Raw genomic sequence first — 18,402 nt, forward strand, 5'->3', positions numbered from 1 at the left:
TGTTGTTGTTTTCTAATGAATTTTCTATTGATCCAGAATTTCAGAAAAAAATACATTTACATTTAATCATTTTGCAGAAGCTTTTATCCAAAGCGACTTACAGTTGAGGAAAACAAGTTTAACAAGTTTTCAGTCATCGTTCAAAACAATAAAACTTAGGACAGGAAGATATTAAGGGAAAATAAGAGCATAGAAAAAGTGAAAGAAGTAGAACTATATAAGCTGCACAACTGTTTTCAACATTGATATAATAAGATTGTGTGTGTGTATGTGTGTGTGTAGCAAATTAGCATAATTTCTGAAGGATCATGTGATCAATGATAGACTGGAGTAATGATGCTGAAAATTCAACTTTGCCATCACAGGAATAAATTACATTATAATAAATTACCATAGAAAACAGTTGTTTAAAATGGTAATAATTTTTTACACAACATTACTGTTTTTACTGTATTTTTGATCGAAGAAATTCAGCAGTGGTGAATGTAATTTACTTCTTTTAAAAACATTTTTAGAAACTTAAACAAACCCAAACTTTTGAATGGTAGTGTATCTGTGCCACTATAACTCATATTGATTGATTAATAAATTTTGATAAATCCAGAATCCTTTGATTTGATATTTGTATTTATGTAATTTTTACTCTGTGTCTACAGTAGAAGTTTCCAGTGTTGCATCAGTTTTTGAGACCGTTTACTAAAACAGACCAATAAGCCACACTTCAACCATAGTAAAATGAAGAAAAAGTCCATTGAAAATAATTCTATATTTAATTTTATCAACTAAATTTCAGTACTATTAACCATTTACTAGGTTATGGAATTAAATATTTTACACAATACAGATGATCGGAAACCAAACATTTAAATTAGAAAGCAAGAAACCTGCAACATCTAAATGTGGCTTTGATTTAACAGTAAGTTGTTTGAATTCACAAATAAAACTTGTAACAAAAATATATTTGTATTTGTAAATAAATTCAGTTTATTTCATATGGACTAGGACAATAAAGTGGCAGGAGAATTTTTGTTCAGTGTAGACAGCTCTGCTTATTATAATCTTTGAGATCTGTTTTTTTTTTTTTTTTTTTATCTGGTGTAGACATGGTGTAAGAATTATTTAGTATTTTCTACAAGCCATTCTAATTACAGATTCATAGGAGAGCAATGGGTACTTCATTAGCAACTAATTATGCTTATTTTTGTAGGGTTAAATTCAACATGATTTTATGTGTAGGAACAATCCTCTGAGAAAAATATGTAGAATACAGATGAAGAAAAGGCAAAAAAATTATGAGATTGAAACATCAGTCCTGGCTTCCATAACTCTTGTTAATATATCTGTTTGGAAGCCCTTGATGCGTGACATGCTCTCATTAGTTTGAGCTGTAGTACAATGTGTGTATAACACACACACACACACACACACAATCTGTTATGCGGTGTGTGTTAGCATGCATGGAGTTTGTAATTTGCATAAGTCTCAGCATTTGTAATGCACTTTGTTTAAACTGTGAAATCTTATTGTATTCTTTGAAATTCTTCTTTTAACGTGTTTTCATTTCATTTAGAAAGTCATAAAGTTATTGGTATTTGAAACCAGTTTATATTTAGCTTTGATGGAAGTTTCTTTCATATGGTATTTTGTTTACTGATCATGACTGAAAAAAAAAAAAAATAATAATAATAAAATTTACCACTCACAAAATACTGTGGTATTACCATGGTTCATGTCCAAACATTTTTTGTTAGTGACGTTTCTTGAGTTGGTTTCTTTAAGAACTCTGTTCATAGAAATGTAGTTTAGCAAGTTTCTGTATTGTTTTGTTCACGTGTGTAGTAAATCCTGCACCTCAAGTCCTTTTGGATCCTGTGCTTTGGTTGAGGTGTTGATTCAAAACACTTGCGATTAAATCAAACAGTTGTCGGCTCTGACATCCAGAGCTCTGTTGGTGCCAGGGAGTCCTGGCCTGAGGGTTTGGGATATTTGCACCTGACTCACGTTGACCCATGAAGCCTCTCACATCTCTGACCTTCAGATCAGTGAATCCGGTGTAATATCATACTGTATTCATACAGTATACTGTATAGCATGTGACACACAAGCAACATTCAGAGTTAGGAAGCAAATAAATACTAGTAAAATGTACCACACTAAATTTGCAAACATAACTTTTAAGTTTCGTAGTATTTTAGTATAAAGCAGTAAGCCCCGTGAAGCCATGGTTTAATCGACCTACACATATATGGGTACAACAATGCGCATGATGTTATTGTTTACACGGTCATCAAGGATACGCAGAGCGAATGTAGGCAGCCACGCATCTTTTTCAAAAGTCTCCGTTTTGGTCCGTTTACACTGAAATGCAACCCCAGAGTTTTCAAACTAAAACGGGGTCTGCAGCGTTTTCAAAAGTCTCAGTATTCGAGGCTCGAAAACGCTGGAGTAGTGTAAACGATAGGTGTAACCGTAGCAAAAGTTATGCGTTTTAAAACGAAAACTCACTAGTGTAAACGGGGCCTAAGTCAATATGTTTGCAACTTACCTGGTTTGAACAGTTTCAATGAAGTTCAACTTAGATTCAAAGAGTTTTTGCAAAATTCTTTGTCTTTTTAATATTCTTTTTTAGTTGTTGTTGAGCAGAATATTTCATTTGTCATTGTTTTCAGTGCAGTGTTTTTAGTAGTTAGTATTTTTTACATAATCAGATTTTTGGGTCCACAAAACTGTTTCTGCTCTGTTTTTATAATAATTTTATATCTTCAATATAAAAGTACAACTCCAAAAGGGGTTTCTTTTTATTATTCTTGTAAGCCTGACAGTAGTTCAGCTGTTTTCGCATCGAATATAGGCGCTTCCATCTACGCAACTTTATTTCGTACATAATTGCTTTCTGAAATGTGTGGGACTGCAAGTATGGTTGTATTCTCAGTGTTGCCACAATAGGTATTATAGCAAACATTTGCATAAACTTCGCCTTCTGTTTTCTCTTTCAGCTAATCTTGCTAAGTCAGCATTGTTGCAGCTTAGTTTGAATGGGTTTATTCAGTGAATTGGTTCAGTCTGAAATTAGATTCAGTGATTCATAGATTTGGTGATTCATTACTCATATAGTGTTTGCATTGCCATTGTACTATTCCACCAAAATATTTTGTAAAATACTCTGTCATTGTTTTCAGTGCAGTTTTTAGGTTTTTATGGATTCAGATCCTCATTTTTTTTAATTATATAAGAAGTTTCTTCAAGATACTGTCTTCATAAATAACTTCAGTATAGTAAGATACTTGTGCTTGTAGCTTGTAGAATATATAACTACTTTTTACTATAGTTTGGTCATTTAGATAATAATTGACTCGATTCTTGGCAAGTTGCAATTTCAAAGTAGCTTCTGTGACACTCGTATTTGCAGGAGCCTGATTTTTCATGTCGCAGGCTCTTGGTTTGTCCTTCGGGCCGTCATTCCATCCATGCATACTCCCGTGTCACACACGGTTGAAATAGTGCATCAGAAGGGAGGAAACTGAGAGAGCTGTCAGCAATCTTTCCATCCCTCCATCTATCACCATACTCGACGCCACCTGGCATGTGACACCTGGCAGCTTTTGAAGTGCCTGGTGGTCGGAGAACGCTCCGACTTTCTTATTATTCACGTCCCAAAGGAAACCTGACGATGAATTATTTTTCACATCGTCGCTTTTTGTTGTAAACACTCAGCTGTGCGCTAATAGATAATCTCATGATGGCTGAAAGCTGTCTTCTGTCAAAAACCATGTTTGGAGAGAAGAGTTTAGTCAGTTTGAAACAAATCGTGACATGATGATGGAGTAGTTTATATAAGCCTTTTGACGAACTCAAAGAAAGTTGTTCAGACGAGCCTGAAGTGGATCTTCGGGAAACAGGATTCTTTGTGTTTTCATCGTCTGAGCCAAAGCATTCCTGTTATACTTTCTGGAGAGTTCCGTAACATAAATGCTTGCGTTTCTTTCCAAGGTCGCTCCTTTGTTCTTTAGCAGTAGGGGCTAAATGATACTGAAAAAAAACAAAACATAAAAGGCCTTTATAAATGAGACTTGCAAGGGGAAATTGGTGTTGTTTATTTTAGACCTTTTAAATACTGCCGCTTTTGCCATTCCTTTCTTTCTCTCTTTTGCATTTGCCTCATTCAACATGCATTTTCGTGAAGCGTAGCTCACTTTTGTTGGTTTTTCTGCCACAGAAAGCCCAGCTGCTAATCGTTGTCATTGATCATGGTGTTTGTTGATAAGTGGGATCGATTCTCAAGAATCGTTCGGTGGGAATGAGGTTTCTTTGCTAAACTTCAGTTCTGCTCAATATCTTGCCCGTGAGATCTGACCTGTACTTCTCCGGATGCAAACATGGATCTGTGCACCGTAAATAAGGAGCTTTCCTAGGTCTTGACTTTGTTTGTCTGAGTTCACTGCTTATTTCTTTGATCAGTGCAGGACAGCCGATAGATCCAATGTCCTATAGATCAGCTTTGTTTCTAAGTTTTGCAATGTTGTGAGGTTGGGAAAAACAAAGTGTTCACATGGTTTTTAAACAGTCAGTGATGAGATATAGGGATAGTTTGCCTTAAAATGACAGTTCTGTTATTATTCACTCACTCTCATGTCATTGCAAATCTGTATGGCTTTTGTTCTTGTATTAAACAGGAAAGGTATATTTTTGAAGAATATCCTGCCTGCTCTTTACAATAGGCTTCCCAAAGCACACAAACGAATCATAAACTTTCTTAAATTAGTCCATATGATTCATGAAACTTGCCATAATTTGAAATCTAATTTGGAATATAAAGTCCTCTCCAGTGACCTTATAACTGCATTGACCTGAACATTGAGTCAGTGAGTTGAACTTGAGAACCAAATCAGTCAGATTCATGAATAAATCATTCGGACAGGTATTGTGCACCAGCGCAAGTGATTCATTGGAAACATCTGATTTGTGAATCACCCATTGGTATTTCTCTCAAGAACATCATTACATTTTATAAAAAATAAATATAGAAAGGATAAGTTCAGACTCTGAAATCTGGTTGGATGAGATGTTCAGTTGTAAGATAGTCATTTTTTTCTGTTACTGTACATCAGTCCATCTCTATTGATGTAATTGTTTAATGTAAATATTAATTATCATTTTTTTTAAATGACTTATGCAATCTGTATTGATACAACCAATCTACAATCTATAATATGCCATTATTGCTGCTATTTTGCAATAAGTTGCAAAATAGTGTAACACTGGCTTAATCAGACACTAAATTAAAAGCAAAATATCTCTTAAAAATCTTTTACTCATAATACGTTAATTGTTTTGTGTAAAATATGAACTGGTCAGATTCATGAAAAAAATCTTTCAGACAGGTATTGTGAACTAAACAGACTGATTCAATGAGAATATTTGACTCCAAAGAAAATTTAATTCAAACCAAGCATCGATATTTCTCGCTAGAGCAAGACTTTTAATAAATAACAATTTATATTTTACTATGTTCATCACAAAACTATTGTATGGTTCCAGAAGACATAGAAGATTGTCATGTGGACTATTTTTATGATGCTATTTAACCTTTTTTGGAGCTTGACAGCTCATCATATGAAAAGAGTGACCAGGATATTCTTTAAAAATGAATCTTTTGTGTTAAAATGAAAGAAGACATCATACTAGTTTGAAAAACATGATGAAGAGTAAATAATGAGTTTTCATTTTGGGGTGAACTGTTGCTTTAATTTATGATTGAACGTTTGGTGATTTGTGCTGTTGGGTTTTCTGGTGCCATGTGCTCTTTGTTTTTAATTCAATTCATCAAATCCCACGTTTTTTTTTTTGTTTTTTTGCGCAGCGGTTCGAAAAACTTGACGAATGTGATTGCACCGCTCTGTTTTCAACAAAATACACATGTTCCCTACCAGCCATCCTTTAGTTTCAGATGTTTACGGTGTGTAGTTTATTTTCACTAATTTGATTTACATTCATTACGTACAGCGATTGCCAAACTGTGCCCCGCGCCGGTCCTCTGATGTAAATCAGATTCAAACACTAGGCTAAACCCAAATCCCTTTCCCAAACGCCACATACCTTCCCATATTTTCCTCTGTAGCTTCTTCAAAGTAATAAACAGACTATATATCTGCAGTCCTTTTCGAAAAATACATTTTGATGGCAATAAAATGTTGTAAAAATCCCTGCGGGGATGCAGAAGATGCAGTCTGTGGGGAGGTAATTGCATTCTAGGCCTTTTTCCACCATGGAGCGGCTGGCACGAAGCTCGTCCGCCGGGGGTTTGTGATTCAGTTTTGTGCGACAGGAAAGCCCCATGTAAATGGATCCGTGATAGCGTTTGGCTGACTGCGGACCGCGGAGCTGAGAGATGGGCTTCTGGTATTAGATTAGACTGGGATTTATGATATATCCCAGTCTATATAGTGCCGAGCTCATGGAAGGAGCAAGAAAGTAAATTAAACTGCTGGGAAAGTGTTTACTTTTAAATCAGGTTATCTTTTTATTTTCTTTATGCTTTCAGTCAAGCGTTTTGCTCCTTTCTGATGCCTTTACAGTTCAAGATTCAACTGGTTTTTATTGTTTTCCATAAAAAGACACACTTCCCATTCAAATTTTGAAAAGCCTTTATTAAACTTGCTATTTCATACTGTTCTCTTTTATAAAAGAGAACAAATAATGGGCTACGAAGAACACCTTTAGATGTATTTTATGGAGCTTCTGATTTTGACTTTTATTATGTCTTTGCTTTTGAATTTTCAGTCCCATTTTGCTTTGAAAAGTACCACGTTTCATCTTTGTTTTGGTAGGAGAAATATTGCGATTTGTTCTCAAACTCGCTCCGCATTTGAAGCGTTCCATATGTGTTACGCAATCCACTGACAAGATGGTCTGTGTGTGTTTTCCTGAATGAGGATTTAGCATATTAGAAATAGAGACGCTCGTTTTTCTTTGAGTTCTGTGAAGAACATTATCCTGATGTACCAGCACAAAAGAGCTTTGCTGTGATGATGGAGGGAGGACGAGAAAAAGGAAAATGAGGCGGCCGTGACTTCAATAAATAGGGATGCAGTATCGATGTCGGGCCCAATACTGCGCTCCTGTACTCGTACTCGTACTCGTACTTGTTAAAATGCGCCAATACCATACACAGCATGTGTTCAGACAAAGATGTAGTGTGCAAAGTGTCCGACCGCACAGGGCCTCACGCCTGCCCTGCATTGTATGTGGTTTATGTCTAATTTTTTATTACTGTTTTTTCCACCCAGCATTGCTTAAATACAATTCCTACTCTCCTTCAAATATATAATCAAGGCCACATGGAAAAAAAAAAAAATTTTAATTATTATTTTTTGAATTTCAGTATTACATTCTTCGTGCTCGCTCCACTTGTGCATGTCTGTGATGAAAAGAAAAAAATGTCGCTGGATAAATTTATAAAAACTAGCGGTTGTGAAATATTGCGCCAATATTGCGACTACAAGCAGCACAACCTACACTATCACTGAAGCAAAGATGAAGTTCAAGGTGAGGAATACAGTAATAAGTCACCGGGGTGACTGAAAAATATGTATAATCATGTTTGTGACATTTTAGTTAAATTAAACCACACAATCAGTTTTTTTTTTTTTACAAACAAGATTGCATGGTTTATTTGTCCATTATTTAGGGCCCCCTCTTGCGACGGCTCTACTGGACAGTTTGTAGTTTGGTCGGATACGTCAAAAGCAATTATGCAAAACAATGCACAAGTTACTAAAGTTTTTTGACGATAAATGTGGGCGCACATTGGGCATGTTTTGCTTGTTGACGTCAACTGCATTATATGAATCACTTTGGAATATAAGTCGCAGCATGTTTCATTTGATAAAAAACGTGATTTGTTTCAGAAAATATTTTCATCACTGTTACAAGATTTATGTATATAGGCTAACGAGTGATTCTTTACGTTATTACAGGAAAACACCTTGTGATTACAGTACTGTGCCGCCACAATGGAGCAGCTCTAATGCTATTAAATTAAAGATGAAGTACCACAGAGCAAAAAAAATAAAAATAAAATGAACAGTGAAAGTAACAAAAGCTTGTAGAATACATTTTAATGGGCATAATTAAGTGTGAAAATAACTGAAGGAAATATCTGTTTTCTAAATTAACTAAACCAACTAACATTATACATATTCTTTTGGTTTCTGTACCCAGTGTTTAAAAAAATTACAGATGCAATGAAAAATACAGATGTCAGTACACTGTATCGGCAAGTACCAAAAATAAAAGTATCCGTATCGGCCAAGTTCTGGAAAAAGTGGAATTTGTGCATCCCTATTAATAAATGTGTGGTGCTGTTCAGGGTGCCTGTTGTATTTTAATGCACTTTCTGTACATGGGAAAAGAAAGACCATAGTGGCCTGGAAGACACAGACAGTACCTTTTATGTTATGTTTCAGTTTTATTTTTTTCCCTAAAGGAAAATATCCAACCATAGTTGTTAAGGAGAAAGCTAACTTAACAATACAGTGGTTGTTGTTTGAGAATAGACAGTAGCCTGAATAGAGAGCTAAAGAAAAATGTTTTGGTGTATGTTTTGTTGTAATGGCCTGTTTCTACTTACAGAGTCCTGTTTTTCATTATCTGAAATTTTCCTGAGGATCACAATAACCTCACATGAACTTCAACAGAGCATTTTTTTTGTGATAAATTTAGATGTGACCAAACGCACAAGTTCCATCGACAAGAAATCTGTCTATCAGTGGTGAATGCAAACCAGTGTCCAATCAGAAGATATTTGATGTTAAAGGGATAGTTCACCCAAAAATGAAAATTTGATGTTTATCTGCTTACCCCCAGGGCATCCAAGATATATTTATTTCAGCCTGTCAGTCATATAATGTAAGTGGATGGGAATCACAGTTTTGAGAGTCTAAAAAACATACACAAACAAAATCAAATTAAATCCTGCGGCTCGTGACGATACATTGATGTGTAAAGACACAAAACGATTGGTCTGTGCAAGAAACTGAACTGTATTTTTATAGTTTTTTACCTCTGATTCACGCAATGTCTGAACTGTCCTGAGTGCATTCTCAACAGCCAGCGCCTGAGCGTCTTCTTCTTCTTCTTGATTTAAGGCGGATCGCAGACTTATAAGTGCATTACCGCCACCTATCTCTCAAATGAACCATTGACGCTGTATCTACAATCTCAATTAGGAGTGTCAATGGTCTTTTATCATGTCGTGAAATATCTTTTCTGAATAATTTAGTTGCCAAAATTCGTTTTGTGTTAAATATGAAAATTATTAATTTGGAAAAGGGTTAATGTTCTGTTTTAACATGTTTGTTTTTTATGGTGTTGCAGGTGGACTGCCGTATGAGTTTAAAGTGGTGATCGCGGGGAATCATGAGCTGACCTTCGATAAGGATTTCATGGCGGAGCTGGTCAAGCAGGATTACTATCGCTTTCCCTCCGTGTCCAAGTTGAAACCCGAGGACTTTGACAGTGTTCAGTCTCTCCTGACAAACTGTGTTTACCTGCAGGACTCAGACGTCACCGTCAAGGGCTTTCGAATATATGGCACACCATGGTAAGTTCCTCATGCGTTTCTTGTGTTTTTACTTTTACGGTAAATATATTTTAAGATCAATTACGTTAATCAAAATCGCAAATTGTTGGGAGTCATTCGATGGTCAGAATTCTCTTTGCTTTGGTTTCTTCGGTATATATCTTCATCATCATCATCATCTTGTACTCCGTTTTTGAAGATTTATGTTTTCTCAACACCTTTAACTTCTGTAACGTGACCTATTTCTCAGTGGGCGATAATAATAATAATAATAATTTATTTGAAATATAAATCTTTTGTAACATTGTAAATGTCGTTACTGTTACTGTTATGGAATTTCTTTAGAAAATTCATTAACGTACTAAGAAAGTTAATAGTTAAAGTACTGTAAATATGACATTTTGAATTCATATGAACTTCAAAAGCTCTTGTGATGTCATTTCTGTAATGGTAAACAAACGGCCTGAGAAAGCACCTCCGCATCATTCCCATACTCCTTCCCCGTGTGTTTGAATTTCCTCGGATGCTCTGATCCTCTCATAACCTGTGTTTTTCAAGCGCTGCTCACCTCGCGCTCTATTGGGCATCCCATTTAGCTGCACCTCTGCCCTACTTCCTGTTTTCTTAGCATCCATCTAAAACTATAAAATAACCCTGAACTATAATTATCCCGCACAACATCTTTAATGCTTCCTGGCATTTTCTATTTTTACATCTTGTCCCTTAGACTTTGTTTTCCTGTGTGTTTTTTCTCTCTTAAGAGCCATTGTGAGATTCACCTCTTGCGCTGTCTTGTTTTTGTCTATAATTAGCTGTGAAATGAAGTTAAAAAGGGCGTTGTAGAGGGCATCCTGCAAAATGTAGCGAAACAGACAGTGGGGAAGCGGAAAACAGAGGGAGGAAGTGGAGAAGGAAGGAAGGAAGCCCCCCGTGGCCCTTCAGCGTGAAAGCTGCTAAATGTCTGTTGTGACAGCGTGGGGTCTTGTGGGAAACGGGGAGGAGGGGGGCATCAGGTGGATACTGATAACTCAACACCACACACACACACACACACACAGATGGCCGTGAGGTGGTCAGTCTGACCTGCAGCGTTAGGTCTCACTATGAAAGCATTTGGGTGGCCTTGGTGCGGCATGTGCCTCATCTGGCCGAGAAATTTGAGAAGCCGGCTAATTTGTATTACCATATTGTCACACCATCGAATGTGTAACATAAGTCAGACGGTCACTGAATATCGTGACGGAAGACCAGCCGTTCGCCTCGAGCGCTGCTGACTCATTCCCGAGAGTGAAAACCGAGAGAAAGTGGTCTAAAAGAAAAGAGAGCTATCCATAAAGATATCTTGATGGACAGATGGAGACAGTAATGGCATACTTTGAGACACAGAGACAAACGGTGACAGAGGAAGGACTGGAAAGAGGACGGGTGTCAGAAAAAAGAGAAATCAGGAAGCGTCGATGCAGACATTGCGGTGGCTGTACTGATGGAAACACATCATGCGCTCCGGGAATCAAATATATCTTTACACCAGGATCTTTTTCTTGAAATTGTCCCTGAGAAATAAAAAAAGAGGATTTTATATTGTAGTTTTGTATGAACTGAGTCTGTTGATCGTAAGGTAAAAATCAGATGTTAAATATATTTTCCTCTTGTTTATTTAATAGAAATGCATTGTTTGTTTTTATTAAAGTAATAACACTTAGTCATTTAGCATTAAGTGTAAATGAATATTTAACCTGAAACGAATGAAAATAATGTCATTAACTTTTTCCTGGAAATGTTTGAAGGATCATTTCTTTTTATTTTGACCGTGGTGTTTTTAGTGAATCAGTTTTGTTTTAGTGTTAATTTACTGTATATTTAAATATGGTATTTAATGATATACTGAATTAGCTTTCCTATTAATATTTTAGGATCTCATTTTAATTTTATTAAGTATTAGTAATTTTTGTGATTTTTAACATTTTTGTTATTTGTTAATATATCTCTATATAGATTGAATTCATTTTTATTTCAATTTTAGTAATTTTTACTATAACTTTTTAAGTATTTATATTGTAACTTGATAACTTGAATGTCTGTTTGTAATACTTGAAATATAGTGCACGAGTCGTGGAACATGCATTAGTATTATCATGCTTTTTTTTTTTATGCCGTTTTCATGAACTATGGAAAAACATCTGCACAATTCTTCAAAATGAAGCCATGTGGGTTTGAGTGCGGGTGACTGGCAGGAATTTATTATTGGCTTATGCTGATATTAATATCTAAAAACCAGCATTCTCCAACAGAACTAGGCCTGTTCGTCTAGGCCAAAACATGCATCACAGTTTAATTCTTCTTTTTGCAGTCAGCTACTTGAAATTTTCTGTTTGACGTGCAGCAGTGTTAAACACATGTCTGCAGTCCAGGGTGACGTGTGTTGAGAAGTCGAGGTTAGCAGCCTGAAACTATCTTTAAAGAATCTTTAAAGCTGTAATGACAATAAAAACTCCTTGTTTTGTCGTTTTACGTTTTGAAAATACATGTTTCAGAAAAAGCTGATGTACACTACTGTTTAAAAGTTTGGGGTCGAGCTACTGTTTGCATAGCGACAGAGAACCCAGACATCTTTCAGGAAGTGGCTTTTTGTTCAGGAACATCCTGGTGCTTTTGTCTGCTCTGCGAGATCAGACCCTGGCCTGACCTCAGAGAGGCACTTCCACAAACAAACTCACACAACATGATAAACCCTTTGAAATTAAAGGACAAGAAAATATGAACTGAGATGAAAACGACAGTCAAATTATACATCCACTTTGATAGACTTAAGATCCTTATGTTAAACCTAGGAAACTCTAAATGTTTCCGTGTTCAGGTAGAATTGAGTTTAAAGCCTTTTCAGAATAAATATTCCGCTGGTGTTCTTTTGGATATTTTTGGAGGTTGAAGGATTGATGAATGCCTTCAGATGCGGCACACTGAGTGAAAGCTATATGAGGGGTTGTGGTATGCAGGTTTGGGTATTAAGGAGAAGGGTGGGGGTGTCTGTCTGGCTTTTTAAAGCTGCATGCTCGCAGTAATCTCCCCGAAGGCCTGACCCGTCTGCCAGTGCGGTTGCCGTAATGGTCACGTGATGCAGTTCATATGGGGTGAGTCCTTCTGCTAGTCAGTCTGGGCGTAAGACCAGCACCACTCCCCAGGAGTTAAGACTACTCTTATATTCTCTGATGAGATTCAATCCCTTTGAACTTCAGAAGAATATTTCAAGCATGTTTTCGTGGGCACAATAAATATTTGCCTGAAAGATGCCAAGCTATGACTCATTTTGTAATTTAAAAAGAAACAAAAACAGTATTTAAAACAATGTTAATGGCTTTTTCGATATATAACCTATGAAAATTCTAATGAAAATTGGCAAAAAAAAAAAAAAAAGAGTTTAAAATCTGTCCTTGGTTAATTCAAAATCATAATGGTAATTGGCAAGTTGACTTTTTGTTTGTGAATGAAATATAATAATATGTATTTTTTCATTTTATATATATTTATATTATATAAGGTATTAAGCACACATGTATATGTATAATTGATAATATTTATATAACAATAACAATTCTCTATAATTTTTTTAAATATATATGTATATATGTATGTATATATATGTGTATATGTGTATATATATATATATATATATATATATATATATTATATATATATATATATATATATATATATATATATACATACATACATACATACAGACAGACAGACAGACAGACAGACAGACAGACAGACAGACACACACACACACACACACACACACACACACAGACACACAGACACACACACACACACAGAGAGAGAGAGACATTGCAAGTTGACATCCTAAATTTAGGGTCAAATGTTCATATATTTAAAAAAGTTTTCTTTTTTATTTTGAAGTTTTGATATTAATTTAGTTAATTTAGTTTATAATTTGATATTTATTTATTTATAATTTAAAGACAATTAATATGACTTACAATAATGACTTAAAATAAAAAATCAAATTTTTCTGAGCTAATTGACACACACACACACACACACACACACACACACACACACATATATATATATATATATATATATAAAATATATTTGACATGGCAAGTTATATCCAAATAAATATTCTTAATGTTTGATCACATTTTGAAAGTTTTCTTTTTTAGAATGTTTTATTTTTTTATTTTTAGTATCTAGTTTATTTACTTGTTTATAATTTTATAGACAATTATTATGACTTAATTTAAAAAAAAAAATACTGAAACTTTATTGATGAAGCCAACATTAGTAGAAGTACAGCGATACTAAGTTTCCAAAGTAGACAAAAAAGATCCAGAGCTTTAATGGTTTTGCTCAAGTGTATTCAGCGCTAGTCTGGATGCCGTGAGAGTTTGGCTGTGTTGGGTAAATGTTTCTCTGTAGCTTAAACAGGCTGGTGGTGCAGGCGCCAGGCTCTTCTCTCGTTTGTGTTGGCCCGGCGCCCTTAGCCCACGTCCAGTTCTGTACGATAATGTGAAAATCCTCCTCCGTCCACAGGCACTTGCTCCGGCACTCTCTGGTACACGCACACAAAGACGCTTATCCTCTTCCACTGTTCTTATATGCTGTGAGAGTAATCCTGAGCCGTTCATAATATCTGTCTCCCTCAGTCCTTATCTGAGCACGAAGTGATTGATAGTGTGTGGAAAAAGACCTCACAGAACCAGAGAGAGAAATGATCGCTTCTCTCTACCACCTCCAGGTTATTGCATACATATGATAACTGCTGGGAAATACTGAATTCGAGACATCCAGTCCCATTATTTTAAGCACTGACATTCCATGCATATTGTAGCTTCATCGTAATTTCACAAACTGACAGCTGAGCAGGCCCTTACCCCTTCTAAGAATTTACCACGGTAACTTTCCACCAGAATCATCATGCACTCTTAAAAATGAAGGTTCTTTATTGGCTTCTATGGTTCTGTGAAGATCCTTTAACATCCATATTCTGTGTGTTGATTAAGTACTTAAGAAAGCCTTTTATTATTATTGTCATTTTACAGTTACTGTAAAATAAAATAATAATAATTAAATAATAATTATTAAAATATGAATATAAAAAATAATAATCTGACAGCACTTAATCCCAATATACATCATTTTTACATTTGATTATCTTATTTGTTCTGCTTCTGTTTAGATGTAAGTACATTTATTTATTTGTTCTACTGTATATTTGCATTTTTGTTCTAATATTTAATAACAAAGATAAAATAAAAAATTGCTATACTGTGATTTATTAATATAGTAATTATTATTAAGAAAAGAAGTGGAGGAAAAGATGCAACATTGTTAGGTAAGTTTGCTTTAGAACCTTCAGAAAACTGTAACTTGGTTTTTCTCAAAATTGACTTTGCTTGGATTTTTTTTTTTTAATTTTGGATTCTCATTTTTGAAAATTTGCTTATTGCCGCTCATTTTGCCAGCACAGGTCACAATTGTTATTTTTATCTGAACAATCACAATTCGATTGCACCCCAGAGCAGGTTGACTGGCTTTGTGTTCAGATTTTGGACTCATACTGAGAGACCATGAGAAGGTGTGAGTGTTATGTGTCCCTAGTGATTTGGTCATTTTAGTTTAGGGAACTTTGAAATGGTGGCACCAGGTGTTGGACTTACAGTCCCAGCGCTCTGCAGTTCCCTGACTGAGCCGCGGGCTTAAAGCAGGGCTCATAATGTAGTCAGGTTACTGATACTGGGGGATTTAGGCAGTCGGACTTCATACAGACTTTATGGAGCCTACAGGCTGAGGGGGAGGGTTTCTATATCTGTGTGTGTGAATGGCTTTCCCAGGCCGAGTCGCTCGGTTGACTGAGTGAGTTTTAAATGGCGCATTTGTCATCACCTTTGCCCCACAGAGTGTGACGGGATGCAGAGCTCCCCCTCAAAAACCTCCCGTAGCCTTTCTCACGTATACGCTCACATACTCCGTTCTTCCATCATTGGCTCATCATCCGACCCCCACTGCTCTCCGCGGTTACTCCTCCATCACATTCTCTCCATCAGGCGAAGGGTCAGTGACAGCAGCTACTGTTTGAGATCCTCTCGATACATCCAACACACACACACATTTAGACTATAGTTTAATAGAGAGCTAATTGTTTAATGACAAAAGAGGTTTTTAAAAAGTATAGCTGATTATACCCCCACACAAACATTAACAGTCCGAATAGAAAAGCATCACCCCCTTTAAAATGATCACATTTCGTTGCTTTTCAGCCTGAAATGAAGACAGACACAGATTTATCCAGCTGTATTTACTCAGTGCAACTTATAACATTCAAGTGAAAGATATAACACCAACTTGTCAGAAAAAAAAAAAAAAAACAGAATCACTGAGTTGGAAAAAGGATCACCCCCCTGTGTCAGTATTTTGTTAAAACAACCTTTTGCTTTAATTACAGCCTTTAGTCTTTTGGGATGTGTCTCTGTCTTAACTAACTTCGCACATCTAGACTTTGCAGTATTTGCCCATTCTTCTTTGCAGAACTGCTCGAGTTCAGTTCAATTTGTTGAGCATTTGTGGACTGTAGTCTTTAAGTCATTCCTCAGATTTTTCAGTGGGGTATAGGTCTAAGATCTGATTAGACCAGGGGTCGGCAACCTACGGCACGCGTGCCAACAGTGGCATGTAGAAGGATAATCATTGGCACGCGAGCAATAGGGAAAAGTGCATACTGACATACATTTCAGGTAATAACTTCTCATATTCACACAGCCTGTTAGGAGCTATAAATACCATTAAAGTGTGAGAATTAACTTGCACTAGTCTACGGATGTGTGCGCGACCGCTGCATATAGACACTTCAGATCAAAGCCTAGGCGTTCTAACCGCGATCGTCAATGTCAAAATAACTAAGATGGCCAATCAAATCAAAGTAGGCGGAGTTCACTTTTGAAAGAAGCAGAGCGTGCAGCGTCAGTTTAACGTTAAAGAGAGCGAGGTAAGATGAAGCTGCCAATCATTTAATATTAGTCAACTTTTAACGATATGTTTACAATAGAAATGTTAAAGACCAACAGATATATCCAGTGATGCAAACTATTTTTTTTTTCTCTCAAATATGGCAATTTTGAGATTAAATTTTTTTCTCTCAGAGAGAGAGAGATGTGTAAATTGTCTGCGTCTGTCTGTCTCTAGACTACAAATATATGAAGCCGAGTTTAGTTACTTAAAAACAGCGATTTTACACCCCTTCTTGATGAGAAATATAAGCGATTAAGCAGCGATTAATAAAAGTCGCGTGGCAGCGCTGACAAAACGTTTATGAGCTTCTGAATGTTACTTTTTGCACAGCGCGATCTCAGATCTGTGTGCCAGTGGGGTGTATGCGCGCGTGCATCAATTAATGTAGCGCATCATTTAATGCAGCGCATTAATATAGAACGCAATTAACCTGAATGGTTTTAATGCATTGGCCTTGTCACACACATAAACAGACATACAGTGATGTTTAGTACGGTCACACTGTATATCTGTTATTCAAGAAACTTTTTGAAAAGTTTAAAGAACAATTTATGGAAAAATCTTCAGAAACTATTTGCATGAAAATCAAAATAGGCCTATTGTTTTTTTTTAGCATATCATTTAAAAAATGTGTATGTACTGTACAAAGCATTAATGCATACTGTATTAAACAGAATGCATTAAAAAGAGGGGGTGGGGGGAGGTTGGCACCAAATTAAATATGGCACGTCAGACCTTCTTCTCATTGACAAATTTGTGACAAAGGGCAGCAGATTTTCCTCCAGAATTTGACGGTATTTTGCCCTATCCATTTTTCCTTCTATCCTGACCAAGTGCTCCAGTCCCTGCTGCAGAGAAACTCCCAATAACAGGGTATCACCAGCTCCATGCTTTACTGGAGGAAATGCTGTTAATTGTACTGTAAGCTGTATGGATTTCTGCCCAGATATATCATTTTGGTGTTGAGGTCCCAATAATTAAATTTTAGTCTCATATGCCTCAGAATCTTCAAGGTGTGTTTTGGCAAGCTCAGTCGACTGCATGTGGCCTTTATTGAGGAGTGGCTTTTTTCTTGCATCCTCCCTATACCCTCTTGGTCGACTCTAAGACAAGTTTCCTCGGGCATCTATCATCCAGGTTGAAAGGACGTATGATCCAGGGAGGGTCTGTGTGAACCAGATCCTTTTTCCAACCCAGTCATTATGTTTATTCTCAACTGATGGCCAATCAAATCCAAAGTAGGCGGGGTTTACTGTTGAAAGAAGCAGAGCGCGCAGCGTCAGTTTAACGTTAAAGAGAGCGAGGTAAGATGAAGCAGCAAATCATTTAATATTAGTCAACTTTTAACGATACGTTTATGATAGAAATGTTAAATGACCAAGAGCTATATCCAGTGACGCAAACTACTCAATTTTTTTTCTCAAATATGGTCATTTTGAGAGAGAGCGAGAGATGAGAGAAGAGAGAGAGAGAGAGGGTGTAAATTGGTGTCTGTGTCTGTCTGTCTCGGACAAATATATGAAGCCGCCGAGTTTAGTTACTTAAAAACAGCGATTTTACACCTCTCCTTGATGAGAAATATAAGCGATTCAGCATCGATTAATAAAAGTCGCGTGGCAGCGCTGACAAGAAGTTTATAAGCTTCTGAATGTTACTTTTTGCACCGCGCTATCTCAGATCTGTGTGCCAGTGGGGTGTGTGTATGTGCGCGCGCGCATCAATTAATGTAGCGCATCATTTAATGCAGCGCATTAATATAGAACGCAATTAACCTGAATGGTTTTAATGCA

General features: G+C 36.3%; 1 protein-coding gene across 1 annotated transcript in view; it reads left to right on the plus strand.

The window, feature by feature from the left end:
• The window catches only part of LOC122145576 (metallophosphoesterase MPPED2-like), a 54,632-nt gene that overhangs the window by 13,047 nt on the left and 23,183 nt on the right, over positions 1-18,402 (plus strand). Inside the window, exon 4 of the mRNA XM_042759555.1 lies at positions 9,376-9,601. Within this exon, the coding sequence (XP_042615489.1) occupies positions 9,376-9,601 (226 nt within the window). The remainder of the gene's footprint in view (positions 1-9,375; positions 9,602-18,402) is intronic.

The sequence above is a fragment of the Cyprinus carpio genome, chromosome A7, assembly GCF_018340385.1.
Source record: "Cyprinus carpio isolate SPL01 chromosome A7, ASM1834038v1, whole genome shotgun sequence".
Lineage (NCBI taxonomy): Eukaryota > Metazoa > Chordata > Actinopteri > Cypriniformes > Cyprinidae > Cyprinus > Cyprinus carpio.